The sequence below is a fragment of the Muscardinus avellanarius genome (genome assembly GCF_963383645.1).
Source record: "Muscardinus avellanarius genome assembly, chromosome: 17".
Classification (NCBI taxonomy): Eukaryota; Metazoa; Chordata; class Mammalia; order Rodentia; family Gliridae; genus Muscardinus; species Muscardinus avellanarius.
This window is the reverse complement of record NC_137803.1, coordinates 44374399-44392409: the sequence shown is the minus strand read 5'-3', so window position 1 is coordinate 44392409 and position 18011 is coordinate 44374399. Positions and strand designations below refer to the sequence as shown.

At 38.7% G+C, this 18011-nt stretch overlaps 1 protein-coding gene across 2 annotated transcripts in view; it reads right to left on the bottom strand.

The window, feature by feature from the left end:
* Window positions 1-4179: 4179 nt before the first annotated feature.
* Window positions 4180-18011, bottom strand: part of B4GALT6 (beta-1,4-galactosyltransferase 6) — a gene marked incomplete at both ends in the record, with an annotated part of 70606 nt that continues 56774 nt past the window's right edge. For both annotated transcript variants that reach the window (XM_080714777.1, XM_080714778.1), the window contains 4 exons: window positions 4180-4327; window positions 5317-5418; window positions 5817-5939; window positions 8110-8297. In XM_080714777.1, coding sequence (XP_080570903.1) covers window positions 4180-4327; window positions 5317-5418; window positions 5817-5939; window positions 8110-8297 — 561 coding nt within the window. The remainder of the gene's footprint in view (window positions 4328-5316; window positions 5419-5816; window positions 5940-8109; window positions 8298-18011) is intronic.

The window sequence follows — 18011 nt, the reverse complement described above, 5'->3', positions numbered from 1 at the left end:
TCTAAATGTATTTAAGCTATGGTTGCCTTATGCTATGACACAACTCTGATGTCAACCAAGAGAGTGAGCCTTGCCCAATGGTATCTGCCTGTAATCCTGTACTTGGGATGCTGAGACAGGAGGACCGAAGGTCCGAGGCCAGCCTGAGGTGAGTTAGCAAGACCTTGTTTCAAATTAAAAAAAACAAACAAACAATAAAATAGGGCAGAGGGTATAGCTCAGAGGTAGAGTGCCCCTGGGTTCAATCCCCAGTAACACACACACACACACACACACACACACACACACACACACACACACTCAAAGTTTAAGAAAACAAAGATATCACTTAATTCCCCTAAAAAAGTTCCTGAGAGAAAATAATTACATCATCACACAAAATCTTTAGAACATTATATTTCATAAAAGACAATGATAAAAAAGTACAAACATTTCCATGAGAAGCAAAAACAAAAAATGAGAATACAAGAAATTACTAGCATTTATTTCAGTGCATTTATGTAGAAGTCTTTTGTATTTTAATAAATAAAATAATCTTAAGTACACTTCCTCTTTCTGATAAACACCACGACAATTTGGTTCATTAGTTGGCATACTTACAAATCCAAGGCAATATCTCTGGAGCACTATTCATCTGCAAAGCACATAAAGGAATATAACAGTCAAGTAAAAGTCAAAGTTGTTTTCACTTGTAAGTAGTCTCCAAAAGGAGAATATTGTATTGGATATTTTTTTCCATTTTGCTTTAAAGCAGATATTAGCATCTTGATCCAGGAAAGGAGTATAAGCTTTTAATACATACATTTTATATTTAGCCAGACATGGTGGCACATGTAATCCCAGTACTTGGGAGGCTGAGATAGAAGGATCACAGGTTCAAAATCAGCCTCGGCAACTTATTAAGGCCTTCTGCAACTTATTGAGACCCCATTTAAAAATAAAAAGAAAACAGGGCTGGGAGGGAGTATAGCTCAGAGGTAGAATGTCTCTAGGTTCAACCCCCCCCCCAAATGTATTTATATAATGTTGTAAATAAGGTTTTCTTACAGAATATCTTTTCACAAAATATAAACAAATTTAAACTTAGATTTCAAAAAATACTCATTATGCCCTACTTCTAGGAAAGAATTAAATGACATAATGTTACAAACGGTGTACACTCTTTATCTTTTCTTTTTTACAAACAGGCCTGTCATTGACTACTTCTTCCTCCAGCACTACATAGCATCCAAGGAGTACCAGGGGCCCTTCTAACATCTCTATCCACATATATAGGTTTCTTGACGTTGAGACCAAGAAATGCAACAAATGCATGATCACTGAATGTCTTCATAATTTCAGAAAGGTTTCAACTTGATTTGATTTGTTTAAAAATTAAATAATACAATTTATGTGGTACTGGGGACTGAACCCAGAGGCGTTCTACCTTAAACCTATACTCCCAGCCCTATTTTATTCTTTATTTTGAAACAAGGTCTACTAAGTTGCAGAGGGCCTCACAAGTTGCTGAGACTGGCCTTGAACCTGTGATCCTTCTGTCTCAGCTTCCCAAATACTGGGATTACAAGCATACACCACCAAGCCCACCGAAATACTACTTTTAAACAGATATATTTGACACTATACCTACACAGAGTAGGCAACCAACTCGTTCATTAACAAATCCATCACACATTCTATCAAGAAGGCTGCATTTGCAAGGTATTTGTTAATCTTCAGGGAATAAAATCATTGTTGTACAATGAAAATAACTGGGCAAAGCTCTGTTGCTCTTGTGAAAACAGATAAAGGGCACTCTTTATAGCCCAAAATAACCTTAGGTCTGCACTTAACATTCACATCCCACTTTTTTTTGTTTTTTTTTTTTGTTTTTTTTTTGTTTTTTTTTTGTTTTTTTTTGCAGGTCTGGGGATGGAACCCAGGGGCATTCAACCTCCGAGCTACACCCCCTGCCCTATTTTTTATTCTTTATTTTGAAACAGGGTCTCACTAAGTTGCAGAGGACCTCATCAAGTAGCTGAGGCTGTCTGCGAACCATGATCCTCTGGTCTCAGCCTCTCGAATGCTGGAATTACAAGCGTGTGCCACCACGCCCAGCCACATCCCACTTCTAAAACAACAGTAGTGCCAGACTTAACCCAAGAAAATAAGGCAGAAACTAGCAGCAGTGAGTTCTCTTGAAACTCCAAACTGTGTATCAAAATGAAAAGATTTTCAAAGCGGACAGCCCCACATTAAAATGAGAAAAATGCATTTCTCTAAAAAGACTCAGAAACAGGGTTCCTCCTGCCCACCACATGCTATCAGCACTGCTGGGCTCCTCACGCTCCTCCACCCCTGCCCTCCTGTTAGTGGTCAACAAGTGTGCCATTCACATTCTTCTTTCCTTCCTATTATCAAATTTAAAAACTATGCTGCCTGTGAGAGACAGAGATGAGTAGCTACACACAAATCAAGTTCCAATGTCTTCATTTTCAGATTTGACTTTTCACTGTTCTGAGAACCACAAAGAAAAACTTAAAGATAAGTATTTTTAAATATTTCTAAGAAGTAAATATGAAAAATTCTTTTTGGCATCCTAATGGAGAGGCTATGAATTTTCAATTATTTTATGATTTGGTTTGTGATCATCTGTTACTAAAATTGCCATAGAAAATGACACTTGAAAATTAAACTTACAACCTGAGATAATCATTTTTCTGATTTTAGGTAAACAACCCACAAGGCAAATATGATCCTAACATTTTTCATATATAGAATCCTATCATTCTTTGTTGTTATTGAGAATTTACTTCATAGGTATACAATTATTTGTTTTAAATTTGTGAAAATATAAGATATTGTAAAGAATCTTTATAATTTTTCAAAGCAATACTATTTGGTTTTGCCATGGAAAACTCTGTCCAATTTTAAGATAAATATACTTGATATCAGGTAGTTAAACCTGTTTTCATAAGTGTCATTATATTATCTGTGCATTTAAATAATTGATAATGCATTTTAAGATAACTATTAAGTTATACTTTAAGTGAGGAAATTTTAATAATTAAACCAGAGATTTCTTGAAAAGAAAAAATATAGTTTGAGTAAAAGTGACTGATATTAAAAGGGTCCCTTTCAAAAGTAAAATTCTGTAAGTCTTAGAATTAAAATTTGTTTTACCTACTAAATACTTATCTTCACAAAAATAGAACATTTAATATCTTATCTAATAGTATAATTCATTTCTATAAGTACTATTGGGTTTTCCATAGCTAATCAAAAAAACCCTAATTAAAAAAAAATGAAGATACTGTTTTTGGCTCTTCTGAACTGATTCACTACAAATTAAAGAAAACTACAATGTATAATCATACAACCATTTTTTGAGGCACAAAATCCCTGACACACTGGAGGTACATAAATGACGTTTCACTTTATAAAGAGGTCCCTTCTGTCATGTCACATTACTACTTGTAAGATTTTCTTGGTAATACTCATGCAATATGCATCAACAATAGGGTTGTGACATAGCAAAATCGGTTGAGATTGCAAGCAAGGAAACAAACAGGTAAATCCTGGCAGGAAGAAAGCTCCCCAAGTCCTTTTTTCTTTCCCTTTAAGCCCTAAGAAAAGCTGTAGCTTCTTCCACATAAGAGGCTGAAGGTCTAAAGCTGAAAACTAGTATAACAGTTTACTGTATTCATTTGCTGTCAGTTATTGACAGTTCCTTCATTTCACACAGGGGTTAACCTTTGTTTTAGTGACATAAATTTATAGTTTTTTCCATGCAAATAAAAATGTCTATAAAAGTCCAGTAAAGGCATAACCAATCACATGCAAAATGGCAATGCATCTTATTTCTTGACAATTCCAACACATGAGTTTACATTGCATATGTACAAAATATGCTTCAACAGAAATAAAAGCATTCTCTCAAACTAAATTATAGATTTCAGTATAAAAATTTTCTCTTGGTAGGGAGCTCTCTCAACTTCCAATCTCAAGCAGTGGCTTCGGGTTCCGCACGCTCACCACGGGCGACTCAGGAGAAAGGAGGGGTGGAAAGAGGTGGCAGTAGAGTCCCACACTGTGAACACTGAGGACCGCCGGCTCCTCCAGAGGTCACGACCCTCATGAAGGGTGCACTCTGAGTTTATGACCCAGCATTGGGGTCTACCCGCCACGAGAGCCACTTCTTTAATAGTCTTCAACTGGAGCTAACTCTGGCATGAGGTTCACAGATATATTTGTATACAGCCTATCGACCAGTGTTTTTGGTGTGTACAATAAATTATTCAACCCATCGATGTACTGGCGTTCTTTAGAATACCTTAGTAATTTATACCTATAGTGTTAGAAAAACAGAAAAATAAAAGAAACATGTTCAAAAAAGGAAACTAGATACAAAATATGTTCTAATCCATCTTAACAACTAAAGCATTTAAAGCTCTTTACAATGTTGGGTTTTCATGCATAAATAAAAATCTCTAAACTGTCATTTTAAATGTACTTTTACTAGTTAAAACATGCCACTTGAAAAAATTATTTTGTGCTCTTAAAACTCAGATACCCTTGAAATAAGTTTTATGTTAGGAAACATTTCTAAATACTATTACTGGTTCATTATAGTCTCACATCATAATGCAGTTCCACAATGATAGGGATGTACATGTGCACTGCGTGTGGTGGGCTTCCCCATATAGGCTACTGACACTTGAACTGGTGTTCTCACATGTGTATCTCAATGGAAGTAATTCCTTCATTAATTCTCTCTCTTCTTCCAACCTTCCCCTAGACCACCACCCTCATTGCTCCACTGGAGTTTTTCCTCCATTATCTACGTTCTTTTGGCATCCTGATTACGGTTACACCCTAGCTTCCGCATATAAGAGGAACATATGACCCTTTACTTTCTGTGACTGGCTCACTAACATGATGTCCTCCAGGTCCATCCATTTTCCTTCAAATGACATAATTTTGTTCTTGATTGCTGAGTAGAATTCCATTGTGTGTATATCCCATAATTTTGTAATCTATTCATCTGTTGATGGATACCTGGGTTGGTTCCATAATTTGGCTATTTTGTACTGTGCTGCTATTTTTTAAATAAATAGTTAACTGGGCTCTGCAATATAATGTAAATGTGTGTGTGTGTGTGTGTGTGTGTGTGTGTGTGTGTGTGTGTTTCTCTTTAAAACAGACACAAAAAGTGCTTCCCTTCTATAAAGAAAATTTTCTTCGGAAGATTTTTTATTTTTGGTTGAGTGTATTAAACAGCTTTCATATATTAAACAGCTTTGAAACACTGGTATCTGAAGAAGACAGTAAACTTACCGTCCCAAAAACTGGACTTCTCCTCTATGGTGATGAGGAATGGACTTGTATTTTCCTAAGTCTCCCTCTGGCCTGGTTACATTATATCCAGCATAGTGAACTCTACAATGCATTATAAAAATACATAAAAACAGGTTATGTGAGTTCAATTTCAAAATTCTCTAATGTGTTCACTGCCAATTTCAGAAGGGATTCTTAATGAAAGGAGGGGAAGCATGCAAAACAGGATTTGGGAACCTCAATAATTTTCCCATGTGGGAGGCTGATATAGGAGGATCACAGGTGTGTGGCCAGCCTCAGCAACTTAAGTGAGAACCTGTTTCAAAATAAAATAGGGATGAGGGTGTAGCTCAGAGGTAGAGTGCTCCTGGGCTCAATCCTCAGTATCAAACACACACAAAAATCCCTCCCAAGGAAGCCTTTCTTAGAATAGGCAAGTATGGGTACCTAATGGAAATGAAATTTAGGAATTCTATTACACCACCTCTGCCTCAACATACCTGTTCCAGAGGTCATCATCTTCTCCTCCCCATCCCCAGAAAGCGTTAGGAAAACCATTGATCTTCCTAAACTGTTCCACTGTCAGTCCACTTACACCACCAAAAAACTCTTTATATGGAAGACTAAAAGGAAAACAAGACACAGCATTCTAAAAGTCAAGCCACAGCGGGGTGCCATATGAGATCAAGTTTTCAGTTTTCCATGTACTTTGTAAAATACATGCCTATTTTCTAAGTAAACAATTTGGCCAGTTAAATAGTATTCTGCAAAATGTAAAGTAAGCCAAGAAGCATTTTTATATGCTAGTGAAACAAGTAGATGTGTGATGTCAAACACAAAATAAAACATTTGTGACAACCAAAACTTAATATTTAACGTTGTTAACTTCATAAGAATTAAAACCCAATGTTCAAAAATGTCATAATAAAGCAGGAGTGGTGGCACATGCCTATAATTCCATCACTTGGAAGGCTGAGACAGGAGGATTATAAGTTCGAGGCCAGCCTCAGCAACTAAGTGAGGCTCTTGGCAACTTATTGAGACCGTTTCAAGCTAAACAATAAAGTAGAACTGGGAATATAGCATAGAGGTAGAGCATCCCTGGGTTCAATCCTCAGTACCCCCCCACACACAGGCATAATATTCTCAAAATAAAAGCACACTTGATTAAATACATTGGTAACTATCAATGCAATGTTAGATATTACTAAAATAGTACCATTTTAAAAGTTAACTTTATTTTCACATGCATTATTTACTATACAGAACAGAATAAGATAAATTATAAGAAACAATTATCCATTTAATTTTGAAATGGCTAGCTTCCTATTCCTATAATGGTCTTATCTGTTGGGAATACACTCACTAAATACACAGATTTCTCTTTAATGCACTAATAGTTAGAGAAGTAACCATATTTTTACATTTGGATTTTATTCACCTTACCCTTCCCTATGGAAGTTGACAAACTATGCAATTAAGCTACATTTAAACTTGTGTGTGTGTGTGTGTGCGTGTGTGTGTGTGTGTATTGAGCCCAGGGGCATTCTACCTCCAATCTATACCCCTAGTCCTCTTATAATTTTTTGTTCTGAAACTACTAAAGCTATTCTCCAACCTCCTGTCTCATCCTCCTAAGTACTGGGATTATAGGTGTGCGCCACCATGCCCAATTTCACTAATCTTAATTGTTAGTTTAGATAAGAATTGGTTTCTGATGTTGCCGGGGCATGGTGGCACACGCTTGTAATCCCCATGCTTGGGAGGCGGAGACAGGAGGATCAGGAAGGTTCGAAGCCAGCCGCGCTGGCGTAAGAGACCCTTTTTCAAAAATATAAAATAGGTCTGGGAGCGTAGTCCAGAGATAGAAGGGCTTCCAGGAACCCCAGTACCACACACACACACACACACACAAAAAAAAAAAAAAAAAAAAAGAATTGGTTTCTGATGTCAAAATAGCATCCCTTAACCTTTGGTTCTGAATCAATTCCTGTGGCCCAAAATGTGCTTTTGGAGAGCCAGGTGTGTTATTCCCTACAGGGTCAGGTTGCTGTGCAGCACAAGCAGAGAAAACGCGGCCATGCATAGCACCCAAGAATCAAGACAAACTTGGATGGGACTGTAACTGTTTCAGAAAAAGGCTCTCACTTGCTGTGGGGAAGAAACACTTTCTGCCAGCTGTGGGTACACAGAAGCAGAGCAAAGCTGTCTCACAGACTTTCCAGGAAGAGCAGTCTTGCCCCCATCTGGGCCAAAGACACCCAAGGCAATAGCTGCAACACAGACCCACTGTCTGGGGGCCCCACAGGGCTTACACTTAGGAGCTCAGGGTTCTGGTGGTAATGTTGATGGGGTCCAGTGAATATTGGAATCTCTTTCCCAGACTAGATCTGCATTTTCTGATGCCCATTTAGGTTTCTTTCACAGCTCTAAAACCTATTTGCATTTTAAAATATCTTCAGAGAATGAAAAGATTTTATTTCTTAGAATTAAAGGGCAGGTAGGTCAAGAATACACAGCTTAAGAAGACAACACACTGTGAAAGAAAAGGCTTCCATGGCCCTAAACCATCGCTGGGAGGGGAGGCAGGGACCAGAGTAAGCCGTACACCTGCCATGGCAGTCTGGGCCCAGGCCCTATGTCCTGGGTCCCTGCAGGACAGGCTGCAGTTAACTGTGATGTTCTTTCACCTCCTGAGCTCTCTCAGGTTTAGGCTCACAATGCTGCTACCATCTCAGTGCTATAACTGGACAAGTGCACTGTATGCTCTGAGGAATGGCACGCACTCCTTACATATACATGTATTTGTCCAGCTTGGCTGCAAAGTGGCGAGGCATTTCTCCACATCCGTAATAGTTCCGGTCATTTTCAGGCAGGTGGTCCACATCATGGAAGATCACACAGTCCCAGACACCATCTTTCATGGCTTCCTTGAAGCCCACGTTGAAGAGCATTGCACGGTTAAAAGGTTGCGTGCCAGTCTTCAGGGAGCAAACACAGAGAAAACAGAAATGCATTCAATTCGGGCTTTGCTGCCTGACTTTCTCCACTATTTTTCTAATTTACTGAATCATAATCAAATAATAACAATAGTCATACCCCAATCAAATAGACAGGTCATAACCATTTGTCAGTATTTTCAAATACACAATCATGTATTTAACAATGGAGACATTCTGAGAAATTGTCTGTGGGTGATGTCATCATTATGCCAATACCACCCAGTGTACCTATTCAAACCTGGCTAGCTGTGACATCACCCGGTCACATAACCTCATGGGGCCACCCTCCGATATGTGGTCTGGGGCGACTGAAACATCACTATGCAGTGAGAACTGTACACTGGTTAAATTTACTTACTACTTTAATACTTTGATAATACAAGAAAACTAGATAACTAAATAACAAGTCTGTTGGTACACTGCCACATTTATATAATAATAATTTGTATTTCTGCTTTACTTCAAATATATCGGGCCATCCATTATTTATGACCAGATAAAATCAAAGATGAAATAAAACATTTTACCAAAATTATACATTTAAAATATAACTTAAAATGTTTATTTATTTATGTTTAGTACAGGGGTTTGAACCCAGGGGTATTATACCTCTGAGCTATACCTCCAGCCCTATATTATTTTTCATTTTTAAATTTTTAACATTCTCTCATAAATTTTGTTTTCCTGCTTATTTTGACATTATTTGTCACCAAACAGCGAAGTCCTTGAGAACAGAATCATGTCATACTCATTCTGAACAACAAGCTTATACATAACTCAGTATTCCTCACATACTTATCACCATATAATTGTGTGGGCATTCTTATTTTTTAATATTCCTAGATATAGTCTTCATGAATAAATATGTTAATTTTTTAATTAAATCTGCATGTTTAAGGAAGATGGAGTATCAATAACCATAGGGTATTCTCTATGGAACAAGTATAGATTTTTACTAGGCTCAGGCTTCTAGAGTTAGTAAAAAAAAAAAAAAAAAAAAACTATAGAAACAGTTTAATATCTCATTCATAGAAAGGTATGATCCAAAGTGAGGTTTTGAAGTAAATAAAATTCCTACAGGCCTTCCAATCTGAATTCTCCAGAGAATATTCAATTTTTCACAATTTAGCTCTAATATTATAGAACACAGCTGAAAATAATTGCTTAACTATCAAATTTCTGTCAAAAGCAAGGATCTTCTTATAAATATTAACATTAAGCCGGGCGTGGTGGCGCACGCCTGTAATCCCCGCGCTTGGGAGGCGGAGACAGGAGGATGGCGATGGTTCACAGCCAGCCTCGCTGGCTTAAGAGACCCTGTTTCCAAATAAAATTATAAAATAGGTCTGGGATTGTAGCCCGGAGGTAGAAGGGCTTCCAGGAACCCCAGTACCATAAAAAAAAAAAAAAAAAAAAAAAAGAGTTCAAAGACAAAAAGTAATTGAAAGTTTAGTAAAAATATATAATTTAAAGTAATACTTTATGAAGAACTAATATTCAAAAGTAATGTCTAAATGGATATATAATATTTTATTTATTTATTTATTATCTACCTCTGGGATACACTCCCAGACCTATTTTTATATTTTTTTATTTGGAAGCAGGGTCTCTTAAGCCAGCAAGGCTGGCTTCGAACCTGCGTGATCCTCCTGTCTCTGCCTCCCAAACTATAATATTTTAATTTTTAAATCATAGAGTTGGCTTTATAAACGATAGCCTGAAATTTCTAAGATATGAAAAATGATCATTAAATAATACTCATGTCTCAGTTTAAACGTTCTCCATTTACTTGAATTATTTCTATCTCTCTTCAGTTTGAAGTAGTTTTAAAGTATTGCTTTCGTATTTCTGATCCATGAGTTGAAATATCACTGAGTCACTAATGGCTGAGGTAGTTGTAGTTGCTTTCACCCATTCCACATTTTTTATAAATTTTAACATATAAAAATTCCCAGTGTTTTTATTAAATTCTTTATTTTATTTTATTTTATTTTTTTATTGGTGCACTGTATTCATACATCATAGTGGGATACAAACTTTTGTAGACATACATGCACACATCGCCCAGTCAGCCCCCACCCAATCCCCAACCTATTCTCTCCCCATCCCTCCCTCCCATGCTTGGCTTAGTGGTTGACATCTAGTATTATAGCAATTTATCCAAAATTAAAAATGATAATCTCACATAATAGTTTCATTTGTCTGATACCAAGCTTTTGATGACTTAAAGATAACATTTCAATATTTCTTTTTACTTTCTTTCTTACCAGAGAATATTTTTTTTCTATTTTTTTAGGGGAAACTATCATATATTTATATATTTATTTTTCAGGAATAAAATCTATCCTAATATGGAATATGGACTCTAGATACCCAAAACGATCTTGAAAAAGAACAAAGCTAGAAGATATATATTTTCTGATTTCAAACCATATAAAGCTACAATAATTGAAACAGTGTAGTACTATTCTAAAGGCAGATATATAAACCATTGGAGTTAAATAAAAGCCTAGAGCTAAATTCTTCCCTATATTGTCAAGTTATTTTTGACAAGGTTTCCATGAACATTTGGTGGTGGAAATAATAATCTTTTAACTAAATATTGTTGAAACATAATAATTACATGGAAAAGAATAAAGTTGGACCCTTACCTAATCCCATATACAAATATTAACTCAAAATAGATAAAAGACCTAAATATAAATCTTAAGACTATAAACTTTTAGGAGAAAATCTGGGTCATAAAACCTCACAACATTGAAATTGGCAGTGATTTCTTGGATATGATTTCAATGGCACAGGCAACAGAAGAGTATACAAACTACCTAAAAATTAAAAAAGATATTGTATATCTAAAGACAATGAAAACAGAGTTAACAGTTACTAATAGAATGGGATAAAATATTTCCAAATGCTATATCTGAAGGTATATTAATATTCCAACTAGAAATCCTAAAAATTAACAACAATAAAGGCAAACAATACCATTTAGAGATAGGTAAAAGACTAACATAAGTAATGAATCTCCACAGATAACAAATCTTAATTGTCTGTTGGATGGAAACTCTTGTTTCTCTGGTTCTGGTGTGTGTTACCTATATCTTCTTTGTAGTTAATCTCTTTGAGTATTTTCTCTAGCGCTGGTTTTGAAGACATAAATTCCTTCAGTTTCTGTTTGTCATGGAAGCTTCTTATTTCTCCATCTAATTTGATAGAAAGTTTTGCTGGGTAGGAAATTTTTGGCTGGAAGTTGTTTTCTTTCAGAGTTTGGAATATGTTACTCCAAGCCCTTCTGGCTCTCATGACTTGGTTTGGGAAGTCTGGAGTGATTCTCATTGGTTTGCCTCTGAATGTCACTTGGCCCTTTGTTTTTGTTGCCTTTAAGATTCTCTGCTTGGCTTCCACATTGGTCATTTTGACAATTATGTGGCGTGGGGATCCTCTTCTCCGATCCTGTCTAAAGGGAGTTCTATAAGTTTCCTGGACCTGTATATCAACCTCTTGCTCTATGTTTGGAAAATTTTCTGCTATTACTTCCTTGAAGAGATTGTTGATCCCTTTGGTTTCGCTTTCTTTTCCCTCCTCTATTCCAATTATTCTTAGGTTAGCTCTCTTAAAATGGGCCCATATTTCTTCAATATCAGATTCCCGCTGTCGGATATTTTTTTCTAGATTAGAAACTATGCGTTCATTTTTGGATTGCTCATCTTCTAAGAGCGAGATTCTGTTCTCCATGTGGTCTAATCGGTTGTTTGTGCTTTGAATTGAGGCCTTTACTTCATTAATTGCATCCTTTATCTCTTTTTGGCTCTCTCTGAGTTCTTTTCGAAGTACCTCTATTATTTCTACAGTTATTTTCCTGATTTGATCTTCTAGAAATCTCTGATTTTCTGTTTTATCGGGTTCTGATGTTGTGGGGTTGTGGGCATTCATTGCTCCAGTATTATTCCTCTTTCCCATGATTTCGGAAGTTTGTGCCTTCTCTGGGTTCTTCCCTTGGGTCACTATGACTTCACTTAAGGTGTTCTGGATCTCGAGTCAGTAGTATCTCAGACCCCACCACTCCTTTACTGGGTTGTATCACAGAGTCTCCGACCCAGAGAGTCGATAGAGGCTGCTTTAGACTATGGTGGGTGCCAGGTTGCACGTTCTCCTATGGTGTGATATCTCTGCCACCGCCCCGCCCCCACTGGGTCAAGTCCCAGGGAGTACAGTACTGGGATTTCTCCTCTGTGGCCCGCAATTTGACTCACTGTTCTTGAGTACGCAGATGTAGCTGTACTGGATTCGGTGAATTCACTGCTGCTGCCGCCGGTGGCAATATGGCGCCGCTGCTACGCCCTCAGCCGTGAGGCTGGCGTATTTCTTCTTGGTTTTGATTTCCACTCTGGATCCCTGCAGTGTGTGCTGAACTCAGCCACTGGGAGCTTTAGATTGTACCTGCGGTGAGAAATCCCGCCTGGCTGTTCCACAGCAGCTCACCTCGGCTTGCTATAGCCATCCGGTGAAGTCGCCGCTGCCGCCGGCAGTATGGCGCTGCTGCCGTGTCCTCGGGCATGAGGCCCGTGTATCTCCTCTGTGGCTCTGAGCTCTGTTCTCAGTCTGCTTTCTCTCTGGAGCCTGGTGATTTTTTTGTTTCTCTGGTGATGGTGTTTTCTGGCTATGAAAGGCACTGATTTTGTTGTAATGGAGATTGGTTGTTAGTGGGGCTCTTAAGCCCCGCTTTTCTCGGTCGCCATCTTCCCAGAAGTCCCTATTAAATTCTTAATAAAAAAAATTTACTCTGAGAGACTGTAGACAAGACATATTGTTTAATTTATTATAGGAAATGAAACAGCACTGGAATAAAAGAATGCCAGATTTGAAACTTGGCAGTCTTAAATGTGTGATTCTCTAAGTTAGAGAAAATAACGAATTATGAATAGTAAACAGGATTTAGTTTATCCAACTGGGTGAATAAACCTCACTTGTAATTGTTGTCTTTATATGTCCATAGGTAGACACTCAAATTATCTTTGAATAAGAAGAAAAGAATTGCTGTATTTAGTTGGTAGATAACATTCTTTTCAGACATTTATTTACCATGTTTTCTAGAGGAAAGTAAAAATTTTAAGGACCACTTAATAATTTTCTTTTTGCTTTCCAATAATGCTTTCATATGCCATGAATCAAAATAAAAATCCCTGTGGAAGCCATGGGCAAACCAGGTATATTCCTTAAAGCTTGACAGCTTCCCTAACATATCCTTAATAAACCCACATTAAATATCCAGGTTGGCCAAGTGGATTTGTCACTAATATGCTTTTTCAGAATATATTTTCAGAATATCTTTTTCAGAAATATATTTGACTTTTGGATTTAGAACTATAATTTTAAATACTTGAATTAACACAGTAATTTTGTAAGAACTATTTTAACCATAAATTATTTAAGTAGTGTTAAAACTTTGTTGGCCTGTTATGAACAAGTAATTTCACAGTGGTAATTCAATTGCTTCTAAAACCAACTGCTCATTTATAAAAGACCAGTTGCATAAATTACGGCACATATACACAATGGATGCAGCTATGAAAAACATAATGAGGATATGCTTTGCATATTAATATGAAAAAAACAATATGTATTGTTGTGTAGAAAGGAAGAGTGCAGAATGGTTTTTAGAATAAGTCACTAGGGAGTGCAAAGTAGTTCAGCCACTATGGAGATCAGTATGGAGATTCCTTAGAAAACTGGGAATAGATCCACCATTTGATCCGGCTATACCTCTCCTGGGTATCTTTCCAAAGGGGTTGAAATCAGAGAACTACATTAACATATGCATACCCATGTTCATAGCAGCACAGTTTGTAATAGCCCAAATATGGAACCAACCTAGATCCCCATCAACAGATGAATGGATTGCAAAATTATGGGAAATACACACAATGGAATTCTATTCAGCTATAAAGAAAAATAAAACAATATCATTTGCAAGAAGATGGAGGGAGCTGGAGAACATTATGTTAAGTGAGATTAGTCAAGAACAGCAAGAGAAGGGACATATGTTTTCTCTAATATGCCCAAGCTAGGGAGTAGTGGTAATACCAGAGGGACTCCAGATGATGGAGGGGAAATCTCAGCAAAGCTTGAATGGAAGGATAGGAGAGGAAGAAAGTTGAGGTTGTTCAATGGAGGAGCTACATATGAATATGTGTAATAGCATAAATACAACATGATTAACCTGGACACTCTCTATTGGGGGGGAGGGGAATGAAGGGGGAAGTGCATGAAGCACAATGTAAATGTACACCACTCTCAATATGTTCCACTTATAAAAATAAAAATTAATAAAAATAAAAAATAAATCTAAAATAAAAATAAAGTAGAATAAGTCACTAGTAGAAAAACAAAGATGGTAGTGTATGCATGTGTGTGAGTGTGTGTGTATAAAAATAATCTGTAGAAGGATAATAAAATGGTGTTTCCAGTAGTGTGTGTGCAGAAATAGCAACTTGGAAGATAATAGAGTTTTTTCCTTATATGTCATCTTATACTTTATGGGTTTTCGTGGTGTGTGTGTGTGTGTGTGTTTGATTGGGGATGGAACCCAGAGGCCTTCTACCTCCGGGCTACACTTTATATATTTTATTTGGAAACAGGGTCTCGCCAAGTTGCTGAGAGCCTCACTATATAGCTGAGGCTGGCTTTGAACCTGCACGATCCTCCTGTCTCAGCTTCCCAAGCGTGGGGATTACAAGCGTGTGCAACCACGTCTGGCATGTGTTTTGTTTTGTTCTTTGGTTTTGAGGATTGAATTCAGCAGCATTCTGCCTCTGAGCTATACCCTCAGCCCCTTATTATGAAACTGTGTCTGGCCAAGTTGCTGAGGGTCTAGGGGTATATTATTCAGAGCCAAAAAGAAATGAGCTATAAAAGCCATGAAAAAATCTTAAGTACACATTATTAAATAAAAAGAAAAAAAGAGCCAGTGTGAAGAAGCTACATACTATATGATCTCACCTATATGACATTTTGGGAAAGGTGGGTTTTATAGATCTTTTCACTTAGTAAGATAGTAATTTTGATTAACAGCAGTTTGAATAATTCTAACATCTCTGTGTTAGTAAAATTTCCATCACTATGACCAAAATAACTGACAGAAACAACTTATACAAGGAAAGATTTCAGTGGGCATGGTGGTGCACACCTGTGACCTTGGGAGGTTGATACAGTGTCGCACGCAGTGACGACTCTTACACGATCTTCCTCAAGCAGTTTTATTACCCCAGTTTCAATGCTCTCTCAACGCCCTCTCAGGTAAAAACAACATCAGTCTTCTATCTCCTCCCTCATCACTCCACCAACCCTCTTAGCTCCCCCCGCTAGGGCATGCGCGCTTTTAACCTTCTCCTGGGCGGGCAGGTGGTAGCACGAGGCGCTGCGTCACTAATCATCCGTAAGGCGCCTGATAGGGCTCACTGCGCAGGCTCAGGGCACCGCCAGCCTCGTGAGCCTCGTGACTTGGCTGCAAGCCCAGGCGCCATCTTGAGTCCACGCTGGCAACAAGCCTGGGTGCCACCTCAGTCCTGCCGAGTGGGCCCCGACATATCTCCCTTTTTGTTTTATTAAAATAAGGCTCGGGATCGTGCCTGTCTTAGGTTGCCGACCCTCAAGGACCATTCTTACCCGTCATTGGGAGAACAATAGCATGATTGTTTCCCTGTCTTAGGTTGAAAGGTCCCGGGGACGATCTTACCCGTCACTGACTACCGATCCAGCATACTGAGCCATACATGGGGAGATAAGCCAGCTTCAAGGGCTGCCATAGCTTGCACCAATATGCGCTGTTGTTGCAGTGTGCGTTGTCGAGTTCGCCTGATATATCCAACCATGAAACATCATGCTACCATCAGCAAGAATGCCCAGAACGCCATGCCACCCCAGTCTTTTAAAAAACCCAATGTTCCATGTATTAAGTCCATTCATTGTTGTACTGCGGCGACTTCCACGCGGGTAGAATTAATTGCAGCGATGGATGCTCATAGCTCAATCATGGTGTGTTCAAATTCACGGCTCCAAGTTCCTAGAAGTGTCTTGCTTAATTGACGAAACAAATTGCCTGCATGGGAGAAATTCTGATACTGCACATACGTTATACATATAGTCCAGATAATTGAGCTTGCTGAGCCATGCCAGCAGCCACATGTGAGGATAGAGCATTCATAGTGGCTGCAATAACTGCCACGGCCACAGAGGCCACAATTACAGCAATAAGAGCAGAAATTCCAAAGTCTCCAAGGGTGCATAGAAGCATAGCAGAAAGTCAGAAAACAGGTATCAATAAAACAACCTCATTAACCAAGGTAAAGGAAGAGGGAAAGTAGAAATAATTCCCCAAAGATCTTAAAGAAAACAACTCATCTCTACGGTACCGAGCAGCAGTTTACAACTCTTACGTTAGGAACTAATCTTCTGACCTATCCTTTACACATTAGGCGCCTTTTCCAACTAACCTCAGGTGTCTTCCATCTATGGTGGCGGATTAGGAGAGGGAGGGGGAGGAGCGGAAGGTTTAGGGCGTTTCATTTTTTCTATGAATTCTAACAGAGCTTCTTCCTTCTTAGAAATCTCTTTCGCTTTCAAATTTTCTAAAATGGCTGCTTTCACTTTAGCAACCTTAGACCTTTTCGTCGCAACACCTGCGAACCTTCACAACGCTGTCCCTCGCTTATCCGCGAGCCTCGCTTATCCGCGAGCCTTATTTACTTCTATCTTGTCGAATCAGGACCAGCCCGATTCTCTAACTTGCTTACACTAAAAAATATCCTCCTTAATGGAGCCCCCTTTGTTCGGGGTAACTTGCTTACACTAAAAAATATCCTCCTTAATGGAGCCCCCTTTGATCGGGGTAACTTGCTTGCACTAAAAAATATCCTCCTTAATGGAGCCCCCTTTGATCGGGGAAAATAACCCTCTGTAAACGGAGCCTCCTCCTCCTTTTTCGGAGTCAAAGGAGTACTTACCAGCCAGCTGCCCTGGACTGCCGAGGTTCTGATCAAAGACACGATCTTCCTCAAGCAGTTTTATTACCCCAGGTTCTTGTACAGTTACCAGCCAGCTGCCCTGGACTGCCGAGGTTCTGATCAAAGCGAAGTTCCCCGTACGGGCCACCACTTGTCGCACGCAGTGACGACTCTTACACGATCTTCCTCAAGCAGTTTTATTACCCCAGTTTCAATGCTCTCTCAACGCCCTCTCAGGTAAAAACAACATCAGTCTTCTATCTCCTCCCTCATCACTCCACCAACCCTCTTAGCTCCCCCCGCTAGGGCATGCGCGCTTTTAACCTTCTCCTGGGCGGGCAGGTGGTAGCACGAGGCGCTGCGTCACTAATCATCCGTAAGGCGCCTGATAGGGCTCACTGCGCAGGCTCAGGGCACCGCCAGCCTCGTGAGCCTCGTGACTTGGCTGCAAGCCCAGGTGCCATCTTGAGTCCACGCTGGCAACAAGCCTGGGTGCCACCTCAGTCCTGCCGAGTGGGCCCCGACAATACAGGAAGATCACAGGTTCAAGGTCAGCCAACAACTGAGCTAGATGCTCAGCAACTTAGTGAGACCCTATTTCAAAATGTTTTTAATGTTTTCAAAATGCCTGGGAATATAGCTACAAGGCAAGTTGCCCTATTGGGTTCAATCCCCAGTACATATGTGTGTA